The sequence below is a fragment of the Chrysochloris asiatica genome, unplaced genomic scaffold, assembly GCF_000296735.1.
Source record: "Chrysochloris asiatica unplaced genomic scaffold, ChrAsi1.0 scaffold00029, whole genome shotgun sequence".
In the NCBI taxonomy this organism is placed as follows: domain Eukaryota; kingdom Metazoa; phylum Chordata; class Mammalia; order Afrosoricida; family Chrysochloridae; genus Chrysochloris; species Chrysochloris asiatica.
The window spans coordinates 474,918-490,026 of record NW_006408547.1 but is presented as its reverse complement, the minus strand read 5'-3'; the positions used below and the strand labels follow the sequence as shown (position 1 = coordinate 490,026).

At 40.9% G+C, this 15,109-nt stretch overlaps 1 protein-coding gene across 1 annotated transcript in view; it reads right to left on the bottom strand.

Moving 5' to 3' along the window:
• Positions 1–302: 302 nt before the first annotated feature.
• The window catches only part of CLYBL (citrate lyase beta like), a 173,247-nt gene continuing 158,440 nt past the window's right edge, over positions 303–15,109 (bottom strand). The window contains exons 8-9 of the mRNA XM_006851532.1: positions 1,560–1,679; positions 303–429 (exon numbers count right to left, since the gene is read on the bottom strand). Of these exons, the coding sequence (XP_006851595.1) occupies positions 1,584–1,679 (96 nt within the window). The 3' untranslated portion in view covers positions 303–429; positions 1,560–1,583. The remainder of the gene's footprint in view (positions 430–1,559; positions 1,680–15,109) is intronic.

The window sequence follows — 15,109 nt, the reverse complement described above, 5'->3', positions numbered from 1 at the left end:
TCGATGTAACCTTCAACTGGACTTGCCTCGGTAGGAATCCGAATGAGTGGAAAAAAACAGACCCCTGCTTGGGGCACCTGGTAGGGGCCACATAGGAAATAAACAAAAAGTGTGTAGGAGGAGGTGAAAAATAAAAATAAAAAACAACTGTTTTCTATTTACAAATTTAAATAAACTGAACAGCCTTCCCCGCGGTGTTTGTCTAAGAGTAGCACCACTGCTGTGGTGTAGGTCATGAAAAGGTTGGTGCAGAGTTTAAAACTTCCCATTCTGTTAATTTCTTAAAGAACAGTCGTTCAGAGTCTCAACACAAAAGCTCATGATTTAATGAGGAACAGAAACAAAATCTCTGATTGTTGGTGTTTCAAACTTCATTGGCGTCCTCTGGCAAGCACAAGTTGATCCTCTGTGGCTTCAATACCCTTTAGCCTTCAATATAAGAGTACATGCTGAATAGGGAACAATGGCTGGTTGTTATGTTTATTTACCCTTAATACAAGCTGGGTTAACCTCTTCAAAACAGCTTTACTAAGCCCGTTAACCACACCACCCATATGACCTGTAACCACATCTCTAATGTGATGCAAATCTCGCAGGGGACCATATGCACTAGCTCGGCTGCAGTGTGTCTTCTGAGACGCTACAAGTTTATTGCTGAGGGAGTCTTGTCCTGGCCTGCATTTACGGGGGAAATGGCCTCAGTGGCAAACAGGGAAACGAGGAAATAAAGGAGGAGAATAGATGGTCTTGTGTTTCAGCATATTTATATTTTAATTGCTGGCAACTGTTGACCCAAAGCATTCGCCCAAGACATGAGCTTTCACATTCATCATTTAGCAGTACATGTATGTAAGTGTTTCACTTTTAGGGTGGAGGTTAATTGTAATCAGTCGTGAAAATTTATTTTCAGAAGATATCTTTATAAGACAATATAATATGTCATCAACTTTTTCTATGCCACCTCTTGTTTTATCAGATTACTAGTGAAATAGGAATAGGACTTCTGGTATGGTGCTGACGGATTGGCACTGGACTGTGGACCACAAGGTTGGCAGTTCAAACCCACCAGCTACTTCTCAGAAATCTTATACAAGGGTGCTATGAGTTGGAATCGACTCGATGGCACTTAATAACAAGTGAAATACGAATGGCCCTTGAATGTAGTTATTTTTAAAAAGGTCCAGCCTCTCTTAAGATTATTTATAGTGTCATGTGGGCACATGAACAATGTGGGAAACTATCGGTTTCATTACAGACCTAATTTCCTCTTGTAGGCCATCTTTCTCTAGTATTTTCTATCCCTGTGAAATCATAAATCCATATTTAAAACACACTGGTTAACAACACTAAAATCACAAGCTTGGAGCCAAAAGGGAAAAAAGTTCATTTTTAGAGGAAGAACTGGCCTTAAGATAAAAACAAGAACCAAAAAAAAAAAAAAAAAATCCCTGATTAACATGAACTGTTAAGTAGAATAAGGTTCCAATCTGGCATACTAACAAGCTGCCCTGAGTCTTAGGGTTTGTCTTTAAGAAACCCACTGTAAATGTTCAGCCCACCTGATGAGAGCTTCATTTGACAGATCATTTTTCCTTGATGGCTATGGCAAGCGTAATAATGTTCTGGGCCTGCTTCAGTAATGGCATGTCGATCATACTCCCTTGGAAAGTAAAGGCTCCCTGGAAAACAGAGAATACAAACTTCCTGAAAGAATGCACGGAAATTATAGGCTTCCTTTCTGCACACACTTGTACAACAAGAACATTTTAGACTCCACCTGAATTATACTGACTTTCCTACCCAACTTTTGAGAAAGTCAAAGTAAATTGCAGAGCAAAGATTTCTTTGTTCCTCCCAAAGAGAAAAACAAAACCTTCAGCATTTTATGGAGAAGAAAAACACATCAGACACATGGCCTGGGGAACTCGGCTCACTTAACTCTTGAAATCAGGCAGAAAACAATTGTGGAAGGAAAATGTAAATAGCTTTTGGAAGATTGTATAGAACTTTTAAAAGCATTAATATGTTCTTGGTTGTTGTTAAGTGTCATTGAGTCTCCATGTAGGCTTCTGAGGTTGTAAATCTGAGAGAGCAGAAAGCCTCATCTTTCTCTTATGGAGTGGCTGGTGGGCTTGAACCACTGACCTTGTGGTTTACAGCCCAATGCTCATCCTACAGAGCCACCACTCGTCCCTCTAGCATGCTCTGGCAATAGATTATTATTTTTTAAATTGCAGATCAGGTTAATGGCAAAATGCTTCCTTTTTGCTATAACATAACAGAGGTCTGAGGCAGGATTGTACTGAGTTAAAAGAGATTCATTTGTCTGTGGATACATATTTGTAGAGAGAATGTATAGAAGACAAGGGGCATGAATCTGTAAAGAAAAAAATCATATAATATTGAGACTGGAAGGATTCAGAGATGTTCTGGTTTAGCTTCATTTTACAGGTTCGTTTTTTAAGCTACAAATACTGTCTCTGTCACATGGTGTAGGCTTTGTTTTATCTGAGGAAACTGAGGCCCAGAGTAGTGATTTTCTAAGATCATGTGGCTAGGCTGGGCTAATGCCTGGGCCTTAGGAGCTTCAAGCCCTCATCATAGACCCCATATTAAGGTCATTTCTTAATGCATCTGGGGGAAAGAGATAAACAACTAAAAGGACAGCAGGCCACAAACCCAGAACCTGAAGTAAGTGCCAGGTTACTATCTTCTTTTGATTACTACTTTTTGCCAGAGCCCTTCACCTCAGTTCTTTTTCCCATTGGCAAAGATGCTGGTGAGAGTGAGAGCAGGTAATCTTTTGAGAACTTAGTGGCGGGCTAGAGCAATCATGGCCCTTGTTTATGGTACATTTGCATACGTGACAGCAACTTCAAAAAGTTCATAGGACAATGTGAGTAAAAAATAGTGGAATTCTTCCATGAACTTTTTTGAAGCCCCCTTGTATTGTCATACTCTCCTAAGTTTCACAGCTACATGTATTGTCTTATCGACAACCAATGTCCTTATCACTCTGGGCCTCTAGCATGTGTCTGTAGGGCTCTCAGAAACTTGCATCTCCCACAATGAGGGATATGGGTAGCTATAGATAGGACTAAGAACCTGCAATATGTAGATGGCACAGGCTTGCTTGCTGAAAGTGATTAAGACTCAGATCATTTACTGATGAAGGTCAAAGACTACATACAGCCTTTAGTATGGATTATACCTCAACATAAAGAAAGCAAAAATCCTCACAACTGGACCAATAAGCAACATCATGGTAAACAGAGAAAAGATGAAGTTGTCAAGGATTTCATTTTACTTAGAGGCACAATCAGCACCTATGGAAGCAGCAGTTCATGAATGAAATGAAACAGTGAGTTGAATGGGGCAAATCTGCTGCAAAAGTTCTCTTTAACTATGTTTTAAAAACCTCAAAGATGTCACTTTGAAGGCTACGGAGTGCCTGACCCAAGCTTTGTTATTTTCATTTGCCTCATATACATGGAAAAGTTGCATATGGAACACAGAAGAACTGATGCATGTGAATTATGGTGTTGGCAAAGAATATTGCATAGACCATGGACTGCTGGAAGAACGAACAAATTTGTGTCGAAAGATGTACAACCAGAATGCTCACTAGAAGCAAGAATGGCAAGACTTTGTCTAATACACTTTGTGCGTGTTATCATGAAAGACTAGACTCTGGAGGACATCATGCTTGGTATAGTGAAGAGTCAGTGAAAAAGAGGAAGAACCTCAATGATCCATACAGTGGCTGCAACACTGAGCTCAAACATGGGAACAACTGTGAGGATGGCACAGGGCCAGCCAGTGTTAGTTCTATTTTATATATCCCAGTATGGCGCTGTTGGATCAGCACTGGATTGGGAACCACAAGGTCAGCAGTTCAAACCCACCAGATGCTCCTTAGAAACCCTATACAGGATAACTGTAAGTCAGAACTGACTCGATGGCACTTAACACCAACAACGTGAATCGGACCAACTTGACACTACCTAACAACATACACAGTCTGAAGGTTAAAAAACAAAACATTGGTGAGGTATGTTCAGAATTTATCTTTTGACTTGCAAAAGATTAAAAAATGTACTAGGATTATAATTTTCGCGAACAATTCCTAACTTTCTTAGCATCACAATGAGAAGTCTGATTGAGAACACCTGTGTGGCCTACAATTCCATACTGTATGGCACTCTCCACTCCTTTCAGTGTGAGCATCTAGAATCTTTACATTGGGCTCTGTCTCTATGTGCATGATGAGTTCTTACTGTTCATTTTAATTGTGATCTAAATACTTATTCTTTTTCCTAGTTGGTGCTTTTAATTCTATGAATTTAGTTAGAAGTTCAGAGGATGTTCGGTAGGTTACCATTATATGTGGAATCAGGGCATGGGACACATGCTGTTTTACAAGGTAATAGTCTAGTTCTCTTATTGGAGTAAATGACAAAGACCAAAGGCCTCCTAGTTATCTGCCCACCAAGTGGATTATGGCCCTGTAAAACCACACATCTGTCCTGCTACAGCTTAAATAATAGTCTGGAGAGACGAAATGAGCATAGATGCACACAAAATCAAAATGATGGCTGTGGGTCTATGCCATGTTCCCCAAATCTGCTCTGGGTTCCCCATGCACATGACAAATGAAGCAATATTATAGTTTCTCAAAAAAGGGAGATCATTTCTTTCTTATACGATGCTAAATTACAGTTGATTTCCTTTCTTCAACTTGATCTTGGGAACCAAATTCAGCATTTTCATCTCATATACTTTCACCTCTGCCATTTTAGGACTTTCGTGAATGTTCAATAGGTGGCTGGTTTTTAACATGTGGATTCACACGTGAAATGTAAACTGCTGGCTGGGACTTGGCATCATGCAATTTGTTAGACAATTTGTTACCTATTTGGATTTGTAAGTATAGTTTGCTACATTTCTTAAGGAATGATTATAGGTAAATTTTAGTTTCACAGCCCAATGCTTTCTTGAGAAACTAGCATCAAACCATTTCAAAAAGTTAATTTTAAGGTAAATGCAGAAGTCTATCAGCTTGATAATTCAGACTGTAATTTTGTTTAAAATTTCTTCGTTGTTGTTAAGTGCCATGGAGTCAGTTCCAACTCATAGTGACTGTGTACAGGGTTTCTGAGGCTGTAAATCTTCAATGGGGCTGAAAGTCTCATCTTTCTCCCAAGGAGTGGCTGCTGGGTTCGAACTGCAGACCTGTGGTTCACAGTCCAGTGTTTATCGTATTGAGCCATAATGATAAGTGTTGTAAAGTGCCATTGAATCAGTTCCGACTTAGAACAACCCTGTATAGGGTTTACAAGGGGCTGCTGGTGAGCTTGAACCACTGACCCTGCGGTTCAAACTGACCTTGCCATCCAGTGCATTAGCCCGCAGCACCACACCAGGACTCCACAATGATAATAATAACTATATTTATGAAGCAGTTACTAGTCCCAGAGACTACACTTTGCATGATTTATTTCAGGTATTCCTCACAATACTATGAGGTGAATACTATTATCCATCCCATTGGAGAGGAGAGGAAACCGAGGCACAGAAAGATAAAGAAACGTAAAGTCTCCCCTGGTACTAGTTAGTACTGTGCTAGGATGTAACCTGCCTCCTTCTGATCCAACGCTTGCACCCTTAGCTCCTTATCAGTGAAAAGTATTCTCTAAGTATGCTCTGTGATCCCCTGAACCCTGGGTCCAATCCTGTATGGTTTGGTGCAGAAAGTCTGTGCTTAGCAAGGGATCACCTGCTCACTGTAATGTGCATTCAAGTTTGAGAACTTCTGTGTTTTTGAGAAGCTCTCTGTTATCCCTTAGATAAAAATAGTTAGGCTGGCTTGATACATAGATATATAAAGTGAACAATCTTTTGTAAATGATATCCTTTTCTTCCTCACGATGCCCAATAACATAATTTTTTAAGTTAATTATTATGAATTCACTCATTCGTCTATCAAATATTTATAGAGAAATGTTTTCCCTCAGGCCCTGGGTAAGACACTGGGGATCACAAGATAAGACTGACACCTACTCTCAAGGAGCTGTTTGCTAAGAAGACAGGGGAAAAAAAACAAATGCAATAAATTCAATAAGAATTAGACAGTGTGATGAGCAGGACACAGGAAAAAAGACCTAACGGTCTTAAATGGTTGCCCTTACTATACACATGTGTATAGTAGTAATAGCCCATGCTATCTATACAACATTGTGAAGTATGAGTATTCCGGAACATTTCATTGTGGTCATGAGGAATCTGTACATGGACCAAGAGGCCGTTGTTCAAACAGAACACGGGAACATGGAATGGTTTCAAATTGAGAAAGGTGTGCAACAGGGTTGTATTCTTTCACCATACTTATTCAATCTGTATGCTGAGCAAATAATCCAAGAAGCTGGGTTCTATGAAGAAAAACATGGCATCAAGATTGGAGGAAGACTCATTAACAACCTGAGATATGCAGATGATACAACCTTGCTTGCTGAGAGTGAAGAGGACTTAAAATTCTTATTGATGACGATCAAAGAACACAGCCTTTGGTATGGATTGCATCTCAATGTAAAGAAAACAGAAATCCTCACAACTAAACCAATAATTTACATCAACATGAATGGAGAAAAGATTGAAATCTTATTCTTCTTGGATCAACTATCAACATTCATGGAAGCAGCAGTCAAGAAATTAAACAACAGATTGCATTAGGCAAATTTGCTGCACAAGACCTTTTTAAAGTGTTGAAGAGCGAAGATGTCCGCTTGAGGACTAAGGTGCGCGTGACCCAAGCCATGGTATTTTCAATAACCTTATATGCATGTGAAAGCTGGACAGTAAATAAGAAGACCATAGAATTGATGCTTTTGAGTGATGGTGTTGGAGGAGAATATTGAAAGTGCCATGAGCTGCCAAAAGAACAAATAGATCTGTGTTGGAAAAAGTGAAGCCAGAGTGCTCCTTGGAGGCCAGGATAGCCAAACTTCATCTCTCATACTTCGGACATATTGTCAGGAAGGACATAAGGTGGAGGGTCAGAGAAAAAGAGGAAGACCCCCGGCAAGACGGATTGGCCAATTGGCAGCATCAGTGGGCAAAAGTAGTGAGGTTGGCCCAGGATTGGGCAGTGTTTTGTTCTGCTGTGCATAAGTCTGCTATGAGTTGGTACCGACTCAATGGCACTTAACAACAACAACATCTATATAAGAAGAAACGTAATAACTATTGGGCTGTTTGTTGATTTTCTAACATTTGCAGTCATTGCCTGATGATAAGATCGGTACTGGAATAACATTAACTTTATCAGATCCTGATGTTTTTGGGAGAATCTAACTATCTGGTTGCAAAAGTAGTGATGATAATAGTGGTGACGATGACATAGTATTTACAACTTTGGAAGATATTCAAATTATTGTGCATGTTTGACACTTACAAAATCAGTGGGGTCAACTCTGACTCACGGTGCCCCCATGTATGCCAGAGTTAAGAAATGTGCTCCGTAAGATTTTCAGTGGCTGATTTTTCAGAAATTGTTCTTCTGAAATGCCTCTGAGGTCGGTGAACTGACCCTCCAATCTTTTGCTTTGCACCGTTCAGGAATGCCCATCGAACACTGAGTACTCGAGCATTTCTTTCCGAGCATTCTAAAAGAGTAATTTCCTGGAAACCAAAAATTGATCTAATTTCTTTCCTACTCACTTTATTTTTAGATAACTTATGTGGGCTTCTGGGAAGTTTCTCTGGCACATTCTCATGTGGGGGTTGCTGTGATTCCTAAGACAGAGATTTTTCTGTTGACATTAATGATACGTGAGTAAAGTTGTCAAAGTCTTTCTTTTTCAAGGTGATACCCTTTTACTATGTGGCACTACATATTTTGCTCAATGAATTATTTACCTCACAAACAGTTCCCAATGAATTCCTAAGAGTTTCATTCAGTGTTGACCATTACCTACGGAAATCTCTCCTCAAGGCCTTGACTATCCCCCTCTACTTGCCAAAGTTTCTCAGTCTCAGCCAAGACCTTCTGTGATGATGGGCACCCTACCTTCATCACAGTCCCACTGTTCCTTTATGCTCCTCAAGAGACCAGCAAGATGGTGCTCACCACAGGGACACCATTCTGCTCTTCTTTCTTTCCTATTTGTCATTCTATCACATTTGGTGAATTCTTGGACGGGCCCTAGTACATCCTCGTCTCAGAATTCAGTCATGATATTCCTTTTAAGGATGTAAGTTTGGTACCTCGTGCTCCTTGGGAAGGTTGTTTGGCTCCTAGGCTGGCTAATAGGGGTCTATGCCAGGACATCTATTGGGGAGTTGCACCTACTTCTTTGGGATCATGCTGTGATCTGGTTAGACCATTCATTTGCTCAAAAGCTTGCTTTGGCTATCTTTGGACTAACAGAATGAAGTCCAATCTACTTATAGGATTTCCAAGACTCCCCATGACAAGACCAGCCCTGGTCCTGTCCTCTCTCAGCCTGGTCTTAGTGCCAGGGCAATAAGTCTTCACCCTGTGTCTAACACATACCCGGCCACTTTCTGCCTCAGCACCTCACAGAAGTGCTCTGCTCTGCTCTCAGTGCCCTGTTATCAGTCTGGCCAACTCCTCTTATGCTCCAAGAGAATAGAAGCCTTTCAAGATGTCCCTGGTGGAAGTACATAGTCTTTTCTTAAACAGCCAATCTTTATAGCACTTGTCACACTCAGTTGTAATCATCTGTTTATACTGCTGTCTTTCTCAGTGGGCTGTGAGGCTCATGAGGGCAGAGTCGTGTCCCAAGTATCTTTGAATCCCCGGAAACCAGCCATAGATAACATCCCAGAGACACAGAAGTTGCTCCGTGAATGATGATGGAAAACAATTTTGGGGAAAAAAAACCAACAACCAACAAGAGACTAGAGGTAGGGAGGTCCAGATAAGAGAGTCTGTGGGCACCAGCAAGGCACTGTGATTGTTTGGGCAAAGCTATTCTGTTCTGTATGACAGCTAGCTTCGTCAGTTACCTGGACATGTACAGTGAGGTTCTACGCCAGGGGCTTGAGGTTCTGCCTCTGGTCCCATCCCCTGAGGCTGTATGGGCCGCCCTGGCTCATTATCAAGATCACCTGCTCATTCCTCATCCAGGCTAACTGTGCCTGGTGTAGGTCAGCCACTGGGACTGATAGCAGCAGGGGACAAGACACACATGGTTCCTGCCTTCAAGAAGCTTGTAGTCTAATGGAGGAAAAAGATATATATTAAGTGCTGTCAAGTCAATTTTGATTCATATTGATTTTGTATAGGGTGTCCAAGGCTGTAGATCTTTGCAGGACCAGAAAGCCTCCTATGTCTCATGAGGAGCAACTGGTAGGCTTGTACCACTGACCTTATGGTTAGCAGTCCTACACAGCCACAGCACTCCTAAACAGACATAACTGTTTACTTCTAAGCCAGTTAAGTACTTGCATAAAGGCAGGGTAATGGGAGAACACTGAACAGGGATTCTAAGATGACTTCCTTTGGGAAGTGATACTTACAATGAGATGTAAAGAGTGAGCAGTTAACCAGCAAAAAGGAGCTGGAGGAAGAAAAGGAAGGAAGAGCATTTGAAGAGACTGATGAGGGGTTGTGATGACTGAGAGTGGAGCTTGACTCTTGTGGGAAGTGATATGAGAAAATGGAATCACCCTTTCTCCTTTATCTGCAAGTGCATTTCTGTACCACTTGTTTGTTCCCTGGTCTGGTAATAGTCATGGGTCAGTTGGCCAGCATTTGCCAAGCTTACAGTAGGAAACAGTAGCTAACTTCAAAAATGGAAATGTTGGGTTGGGGCCAGGTGAACTCATGCAAATGTCATAATAGCGTATGTTTATAGCGGTGGTGGTGGTTATGTACTGTGGAGTATGTTTATAGTATTTAAGGACAAAAAAGTCCCAGAAAGAAGGAACTATCAAAATGGGGTGACTTGGCCAAGGAAGAACTTCCAGGAACAGGCACTTTTAAAGTCATGTTTTCAAGGTTGTTGTTGTTGTACCATGGAATCGGTTCCGACTCATAGCTGGACTGCAAAGTTGGTTTGAACTGCAAGGTCGACGGTTCAAACCTCACAAGGTTTCCAAGGTTGCAAATCTTTATGAGAGCAGAAAGCCTCTTTCTTTTGAGGAACAGCTGGTAGTTTTGAACTGCCAACCTTAATGTTAGCAGCCTGATTTGTAACCACTATGCTACCAGAGCTCGTTATGTTTTGAAGGTTGTTGTTGTTGTTGTTAAGTGCCGTTGAGTCGGGTCCGACCCATAGCAACCCTGTACAGGGTTTCCAAGGGTGTAAATCTTTACGGGAGTAGAAAGCCTCATCTTTCTCCCACGGAGCAGCTGGTAGTTTCGAACCGCTGACGTTAAGGTTCGCAGCCCGATTCGTAACCACTATGCTGGAATGCTAAATGAATGTCAAGAAAGAGGAATGGGTAATCTGGAACAGCACACAGACAAGCATGTGGGCTTTGCTTTCTATGTTCTGCAGAAGCCACATTCTCTGGTTATTGAAAACATATCAAGATATCAAGAAAAAAGTACTGGACCTGTTTATGGTTTATCTGTGACTGATGAGTTACTCCAGGATCTGTGTAAATGGAACCTCGTCAGTCAAGCCTGGATGAAAGCATTGGTTCTGCTACACATTAGCTGCTTGATTTGCTTATGGCAAAGTAAAGAAAGACTTGTTGTTGTTAGGTGCTGTAGAATCAGTTCTGACTTATAGTGACCGTATGCACAATAAAACAAAACACTGCTTGGTGTCCTATGGCATCTTCACAATCGTTGTTAAGTTTGAGCTGCCATGGTGCTAATCCTTTTCATTGGGGGTCTTCCTCGTTTTCTGCCGACCCTCCACTTTACCAAGCATGATGTCCTTCTCTAGGGACTGGTCCTTCCTGATAATATGTCCTAAGTATGAGAGATGAAGTCTGGCCATCCTGGCTTCTAAAGAGTATTGTGGCTGCACTTCTTCCAATACAGATTTGTCTGTTCTTCTGGCAGTCCATGATACTTTCAATATTCTTCTCCAACACCATAGCTCAAATGCATGAATTCTTCTACGGTCTTCTACACAAAGGCTTAGTCTTTGCTTGACTGAGCTGTCTGGAAACCCACAGGAATACCCCTGTTTTTGCTGCCTGTACTAGTGGACCTGACACTCTCTGTCCTGTACTCTGTAGGAGAAAGGCTGACCATTTGTTTCCTTCCTTTCATTCTGGGTATTTCCTCTCTGACCAGAAGGGCTCCCAAGACCTAGTAATGGGAAAGTTAAACCCTGGCTCAGAGCATCTTGCTTGGAGTGAGACCATCATGGGCAGATGGACCCTGCCTTTGTCCAGCACTGTCCATTGGCCGGGTAGCAGGAGGAAGGGATGCCAGTTTTTCCTTGAAGAAGACATACAAAAATGTCCTTTACAATATATAAAAATCTACCCTATAGTTAGCTACAAAGGAGCTCTGGTAGCATAATGGTCACGAGTCAGCCTGCTACCCACAAGGTCAGCAGTTAGAAATTACCAGCAGTTCCATGGGAGAAAGATGTGGCTTTATACTCCCATAAAGATTTACAGCCTCAGGAATCCTGTGCAGGGTCTCTGAGTTAGAACTGATTCCATGGCACACCACCACCACCAGTAAACTACAGTCCTCAGTAAGCTGTAAGAGTCTAGCTTCTAAACTGAAAATTGGAGGGGTAAGATATTACTTGTTGTTGTTGTTAGGTGCTATTGAGTCGATACTGACTAATAGAGACCTTATACATAGCAGAAAAAAACACTGCCCAATCCTCAGCCAACCTCACTATTGTTGCCACGCTTGAGTCCATCGATGCTGCTACTTGGCCAATCCATCTCGTTAGGGGTCTTCCTCTTTTTCTCTGACCCTCCACCTTACCAAACATGATATCCTTCTCCAGCAACGGGTCCCTCCTGACAATAATGTCCTTAGTATGAGAGACAAAGTTTGGCTATCTTGGCCTCCAATGAGCACTATGGCTGCACTTCTTCCAACACAGATCTGTTGGTTCTTTTGGCAGCCCATGGCACCTTCAATATTCTCCTCCAACACCATAACTCAAATACATCAGTTCTTCTACAGTCTTCCTTATTTACTATCCAGCTTTCACATGCATTTGAGGTTATTAAAAATACCATGACTTGGGTCAGGCGCACCTTAGTCTTTAAGCTGACATCTTTGCTCTTCAACACTTTAAAAAGGTCTTGTGCAGCAGATTTGCCTAATGCAATACGTTGTCTGATTTCTTGACTGCTGCTTCCATGAGTGTGGACAGTTGATCCAAGAAGAATGAAGTCCTTGACAAGATATTACTAGGAAGCCCCATTACCAAAAAGGAGGGGTTCATCTGATAATTCTTTATTGTTATTAGCTCCTGTCAAGTCAGTTCTAATTCATAGATACCCCATGTACAGCAGAATGAAACACTGCCCCGTCTTGCACCATCCTCACAATCATTGCTGTTGGAGCCCACTGTTGGCAGCCACTGTGTTACTCCATCTTCTAGAGGGCCTTCCTCTTTTTCACAGTCTATTGTACCAAGCATGAATGTCCTTCTCTACGGACTGGTCTCTCGCTCTTGATCACATGTGCAAAGTACATGAGGTGAAGTCTCACCATCCTAGCTTCTAGGGAGCATTCTGTTGTACTTCTTCCAACATAGATTTGTACACTTTTCTGACAGGCCATGGTCTATCCAGTATTCTTCACCAACACCTTAATCCAAAGACATCAGTTCTTCAGTCTTCCTTATTAATTGTCCAACATTCACATGCAATTGACAATACCATGAAAATACCATGGCTTGGCTCAGGCAAACCTTAGTCCTCATAGAGACATTTTTACTTTTTAACACGTAAAAGAGGTCTTTTGAAGGAGATTTTCCCAATGAAATATGTTATTTGATTTCCTGAATACTGCTTCAGTGGACATTGATTGTAACGTGATGTAAAATGAATTTGTTGACAACCTCAATATACTTCAAAGATACTTTATACTTTTAGAAAACATTTTCAAAGTCATTATCTCATTTGTAGTAGGGAAGACATGGTTATTTCTGTTTTACAAAGGAAAAAACTGGGGTTCAGTCTTAGTTAACTGTTTTTAAGGCACTTAGAAGAAGGGTAAGACGAAAATCAAAGGCTTCTTCTCTTTATATATAACATTTAAATTTTTACTTTAGTGTGATTAATGCATAATAACTGGCACATCTAAACTGTTATTTTGGGGATAGTATTAGGATGAAGGAGCTTCCAGAAATTCAAACTGGATTCAGAAGAGGGTGTGAAACAGGGAAAATCATTGCTGATGTCAGTTGGGTTTTGGCTACAAGCAGAAAGATGTTTTTTGCTTGTGCTTTATTGAATATGTAAAGGTATTCAACTGTGTGGATCATAACAAATTATGGCTAATACTGCAAAGTATGGGTATGCTAGTATACTTAACTGTGCTTATAAGCAACCTGTACATAGACTAAGATGCAGTTGTTAGAACAGAACAAGGGAACACTGAATGGTTTAAAACAGGAAAGGTGTGTGTCAGGATTAGATTCTTTCACCAAACGTATTCAATCTGTATGCTGAGCAAGTAATCCAAGAAGCTTGATTATATGAAAAGAATGTGTCATCAGTCATTAACAACCTACGATATGTAGATGACATAATTTTGCTTGCTGGAAGCAAAGAGGACTTAAATACTTACTGATGAATATCACAGACTATAGCCTGCATGCAGTATAGATTGCACCTCAATGCAAAGAAAACAAAAATCCTCACCACTGGATTAGCAAAGATGTCAGCTTGAGGACTAAGGTTCACCTGATTCAATTTCAGTTGCCTCATAGGCATGTGACAGTTGGGACAATGAATATGGAAGACTATAAAATAATTGATGTGTTTGAGTTATGCTGTTGGAGGAGAACATTAAAAGTACCATGGACTGCTAGAATGAACATATCTGTGTTGGAAGAAGTACAGCCAGAATGCTCCTTAGAAGCAAGAATGGGGAAATTTTGTCTCTCATACTTTGGACATATTGCCAGAAGGGACCAGTCCCTGGAGGACAGCATGCTTTAAAAAAGTGGAGGATCAGTACAAATAGAGGAAGACCCTTGACAAGATAGACCAACACAATGGCATTAACAATGGACTCAAACGTAGCAACAATTGTGAGGATAGTGCAGAACTGGACAGTGCTCCCTTCTGTTGTGCATAGATAGAGTCACTATGAGTCAGAACCAACTTGATGGTACCTAACAACAACATTAGGATGAAGAAGGTACTCTGGTAGCAGAGTGGGTTAAGTGCAGGGCTACTGACTTCAAGGTTGGTGGCTCAATCCTACCAGCTGCTCCTTGGGAAAAAGATGAGACCGTGCGCTCAGATGAAGATTTAGTCTTGGAAATCAAAAAGAGTAATTCTAGTCTGCCTTGTGAGTTGCTGTGTGTCAGAGCCGACTCGATGGCAGTGGGTTCAGTTCTTTTCGTTTATTAGGATGAGGCTGAAAAAAATGTGAATTAAGTAATGATACTAAATAATAACACAGGTAATGTGTGACATGCAAAACTATGAAAATGCAATTTTAACAATGGGATTTTGGAAGTACTTACATTTCCAAACATGTTTCCAATTGAGAGCTCTTACATTAATTATTATACCAGAAATGCTAAAGGATAGATTATAAGAAAAATTCAACAATATGTGAATGACTTTTTTAAGCTCTACGAGTATTTGTTAGAATGTTTAAAGGCAGTGATATTTGATCTTTGTATATGCTTTGGAATAAAACCCTTTCTTTTATGGACAAACATCTTTAAAAATTGTCATGAAGCCTTGGGAAACAAAGACTATTGTAGTGATAATTTGATGATGCTGTGAGCTGTTGAACTGGTTCCGACCCATAGTGACCCTGTATAGGGTTTCCAAGAGCAGCTGGTTGGTTTGAACTGCCGACCTTGCTGTTAGCAGTTCAGTGCTTATCCTATAACACCATACCAGGGCTCAATAATTTGATAGGTAATATGTGGCACTGCAGGTTAATGTGCTGGACTGCAAGGTCAGT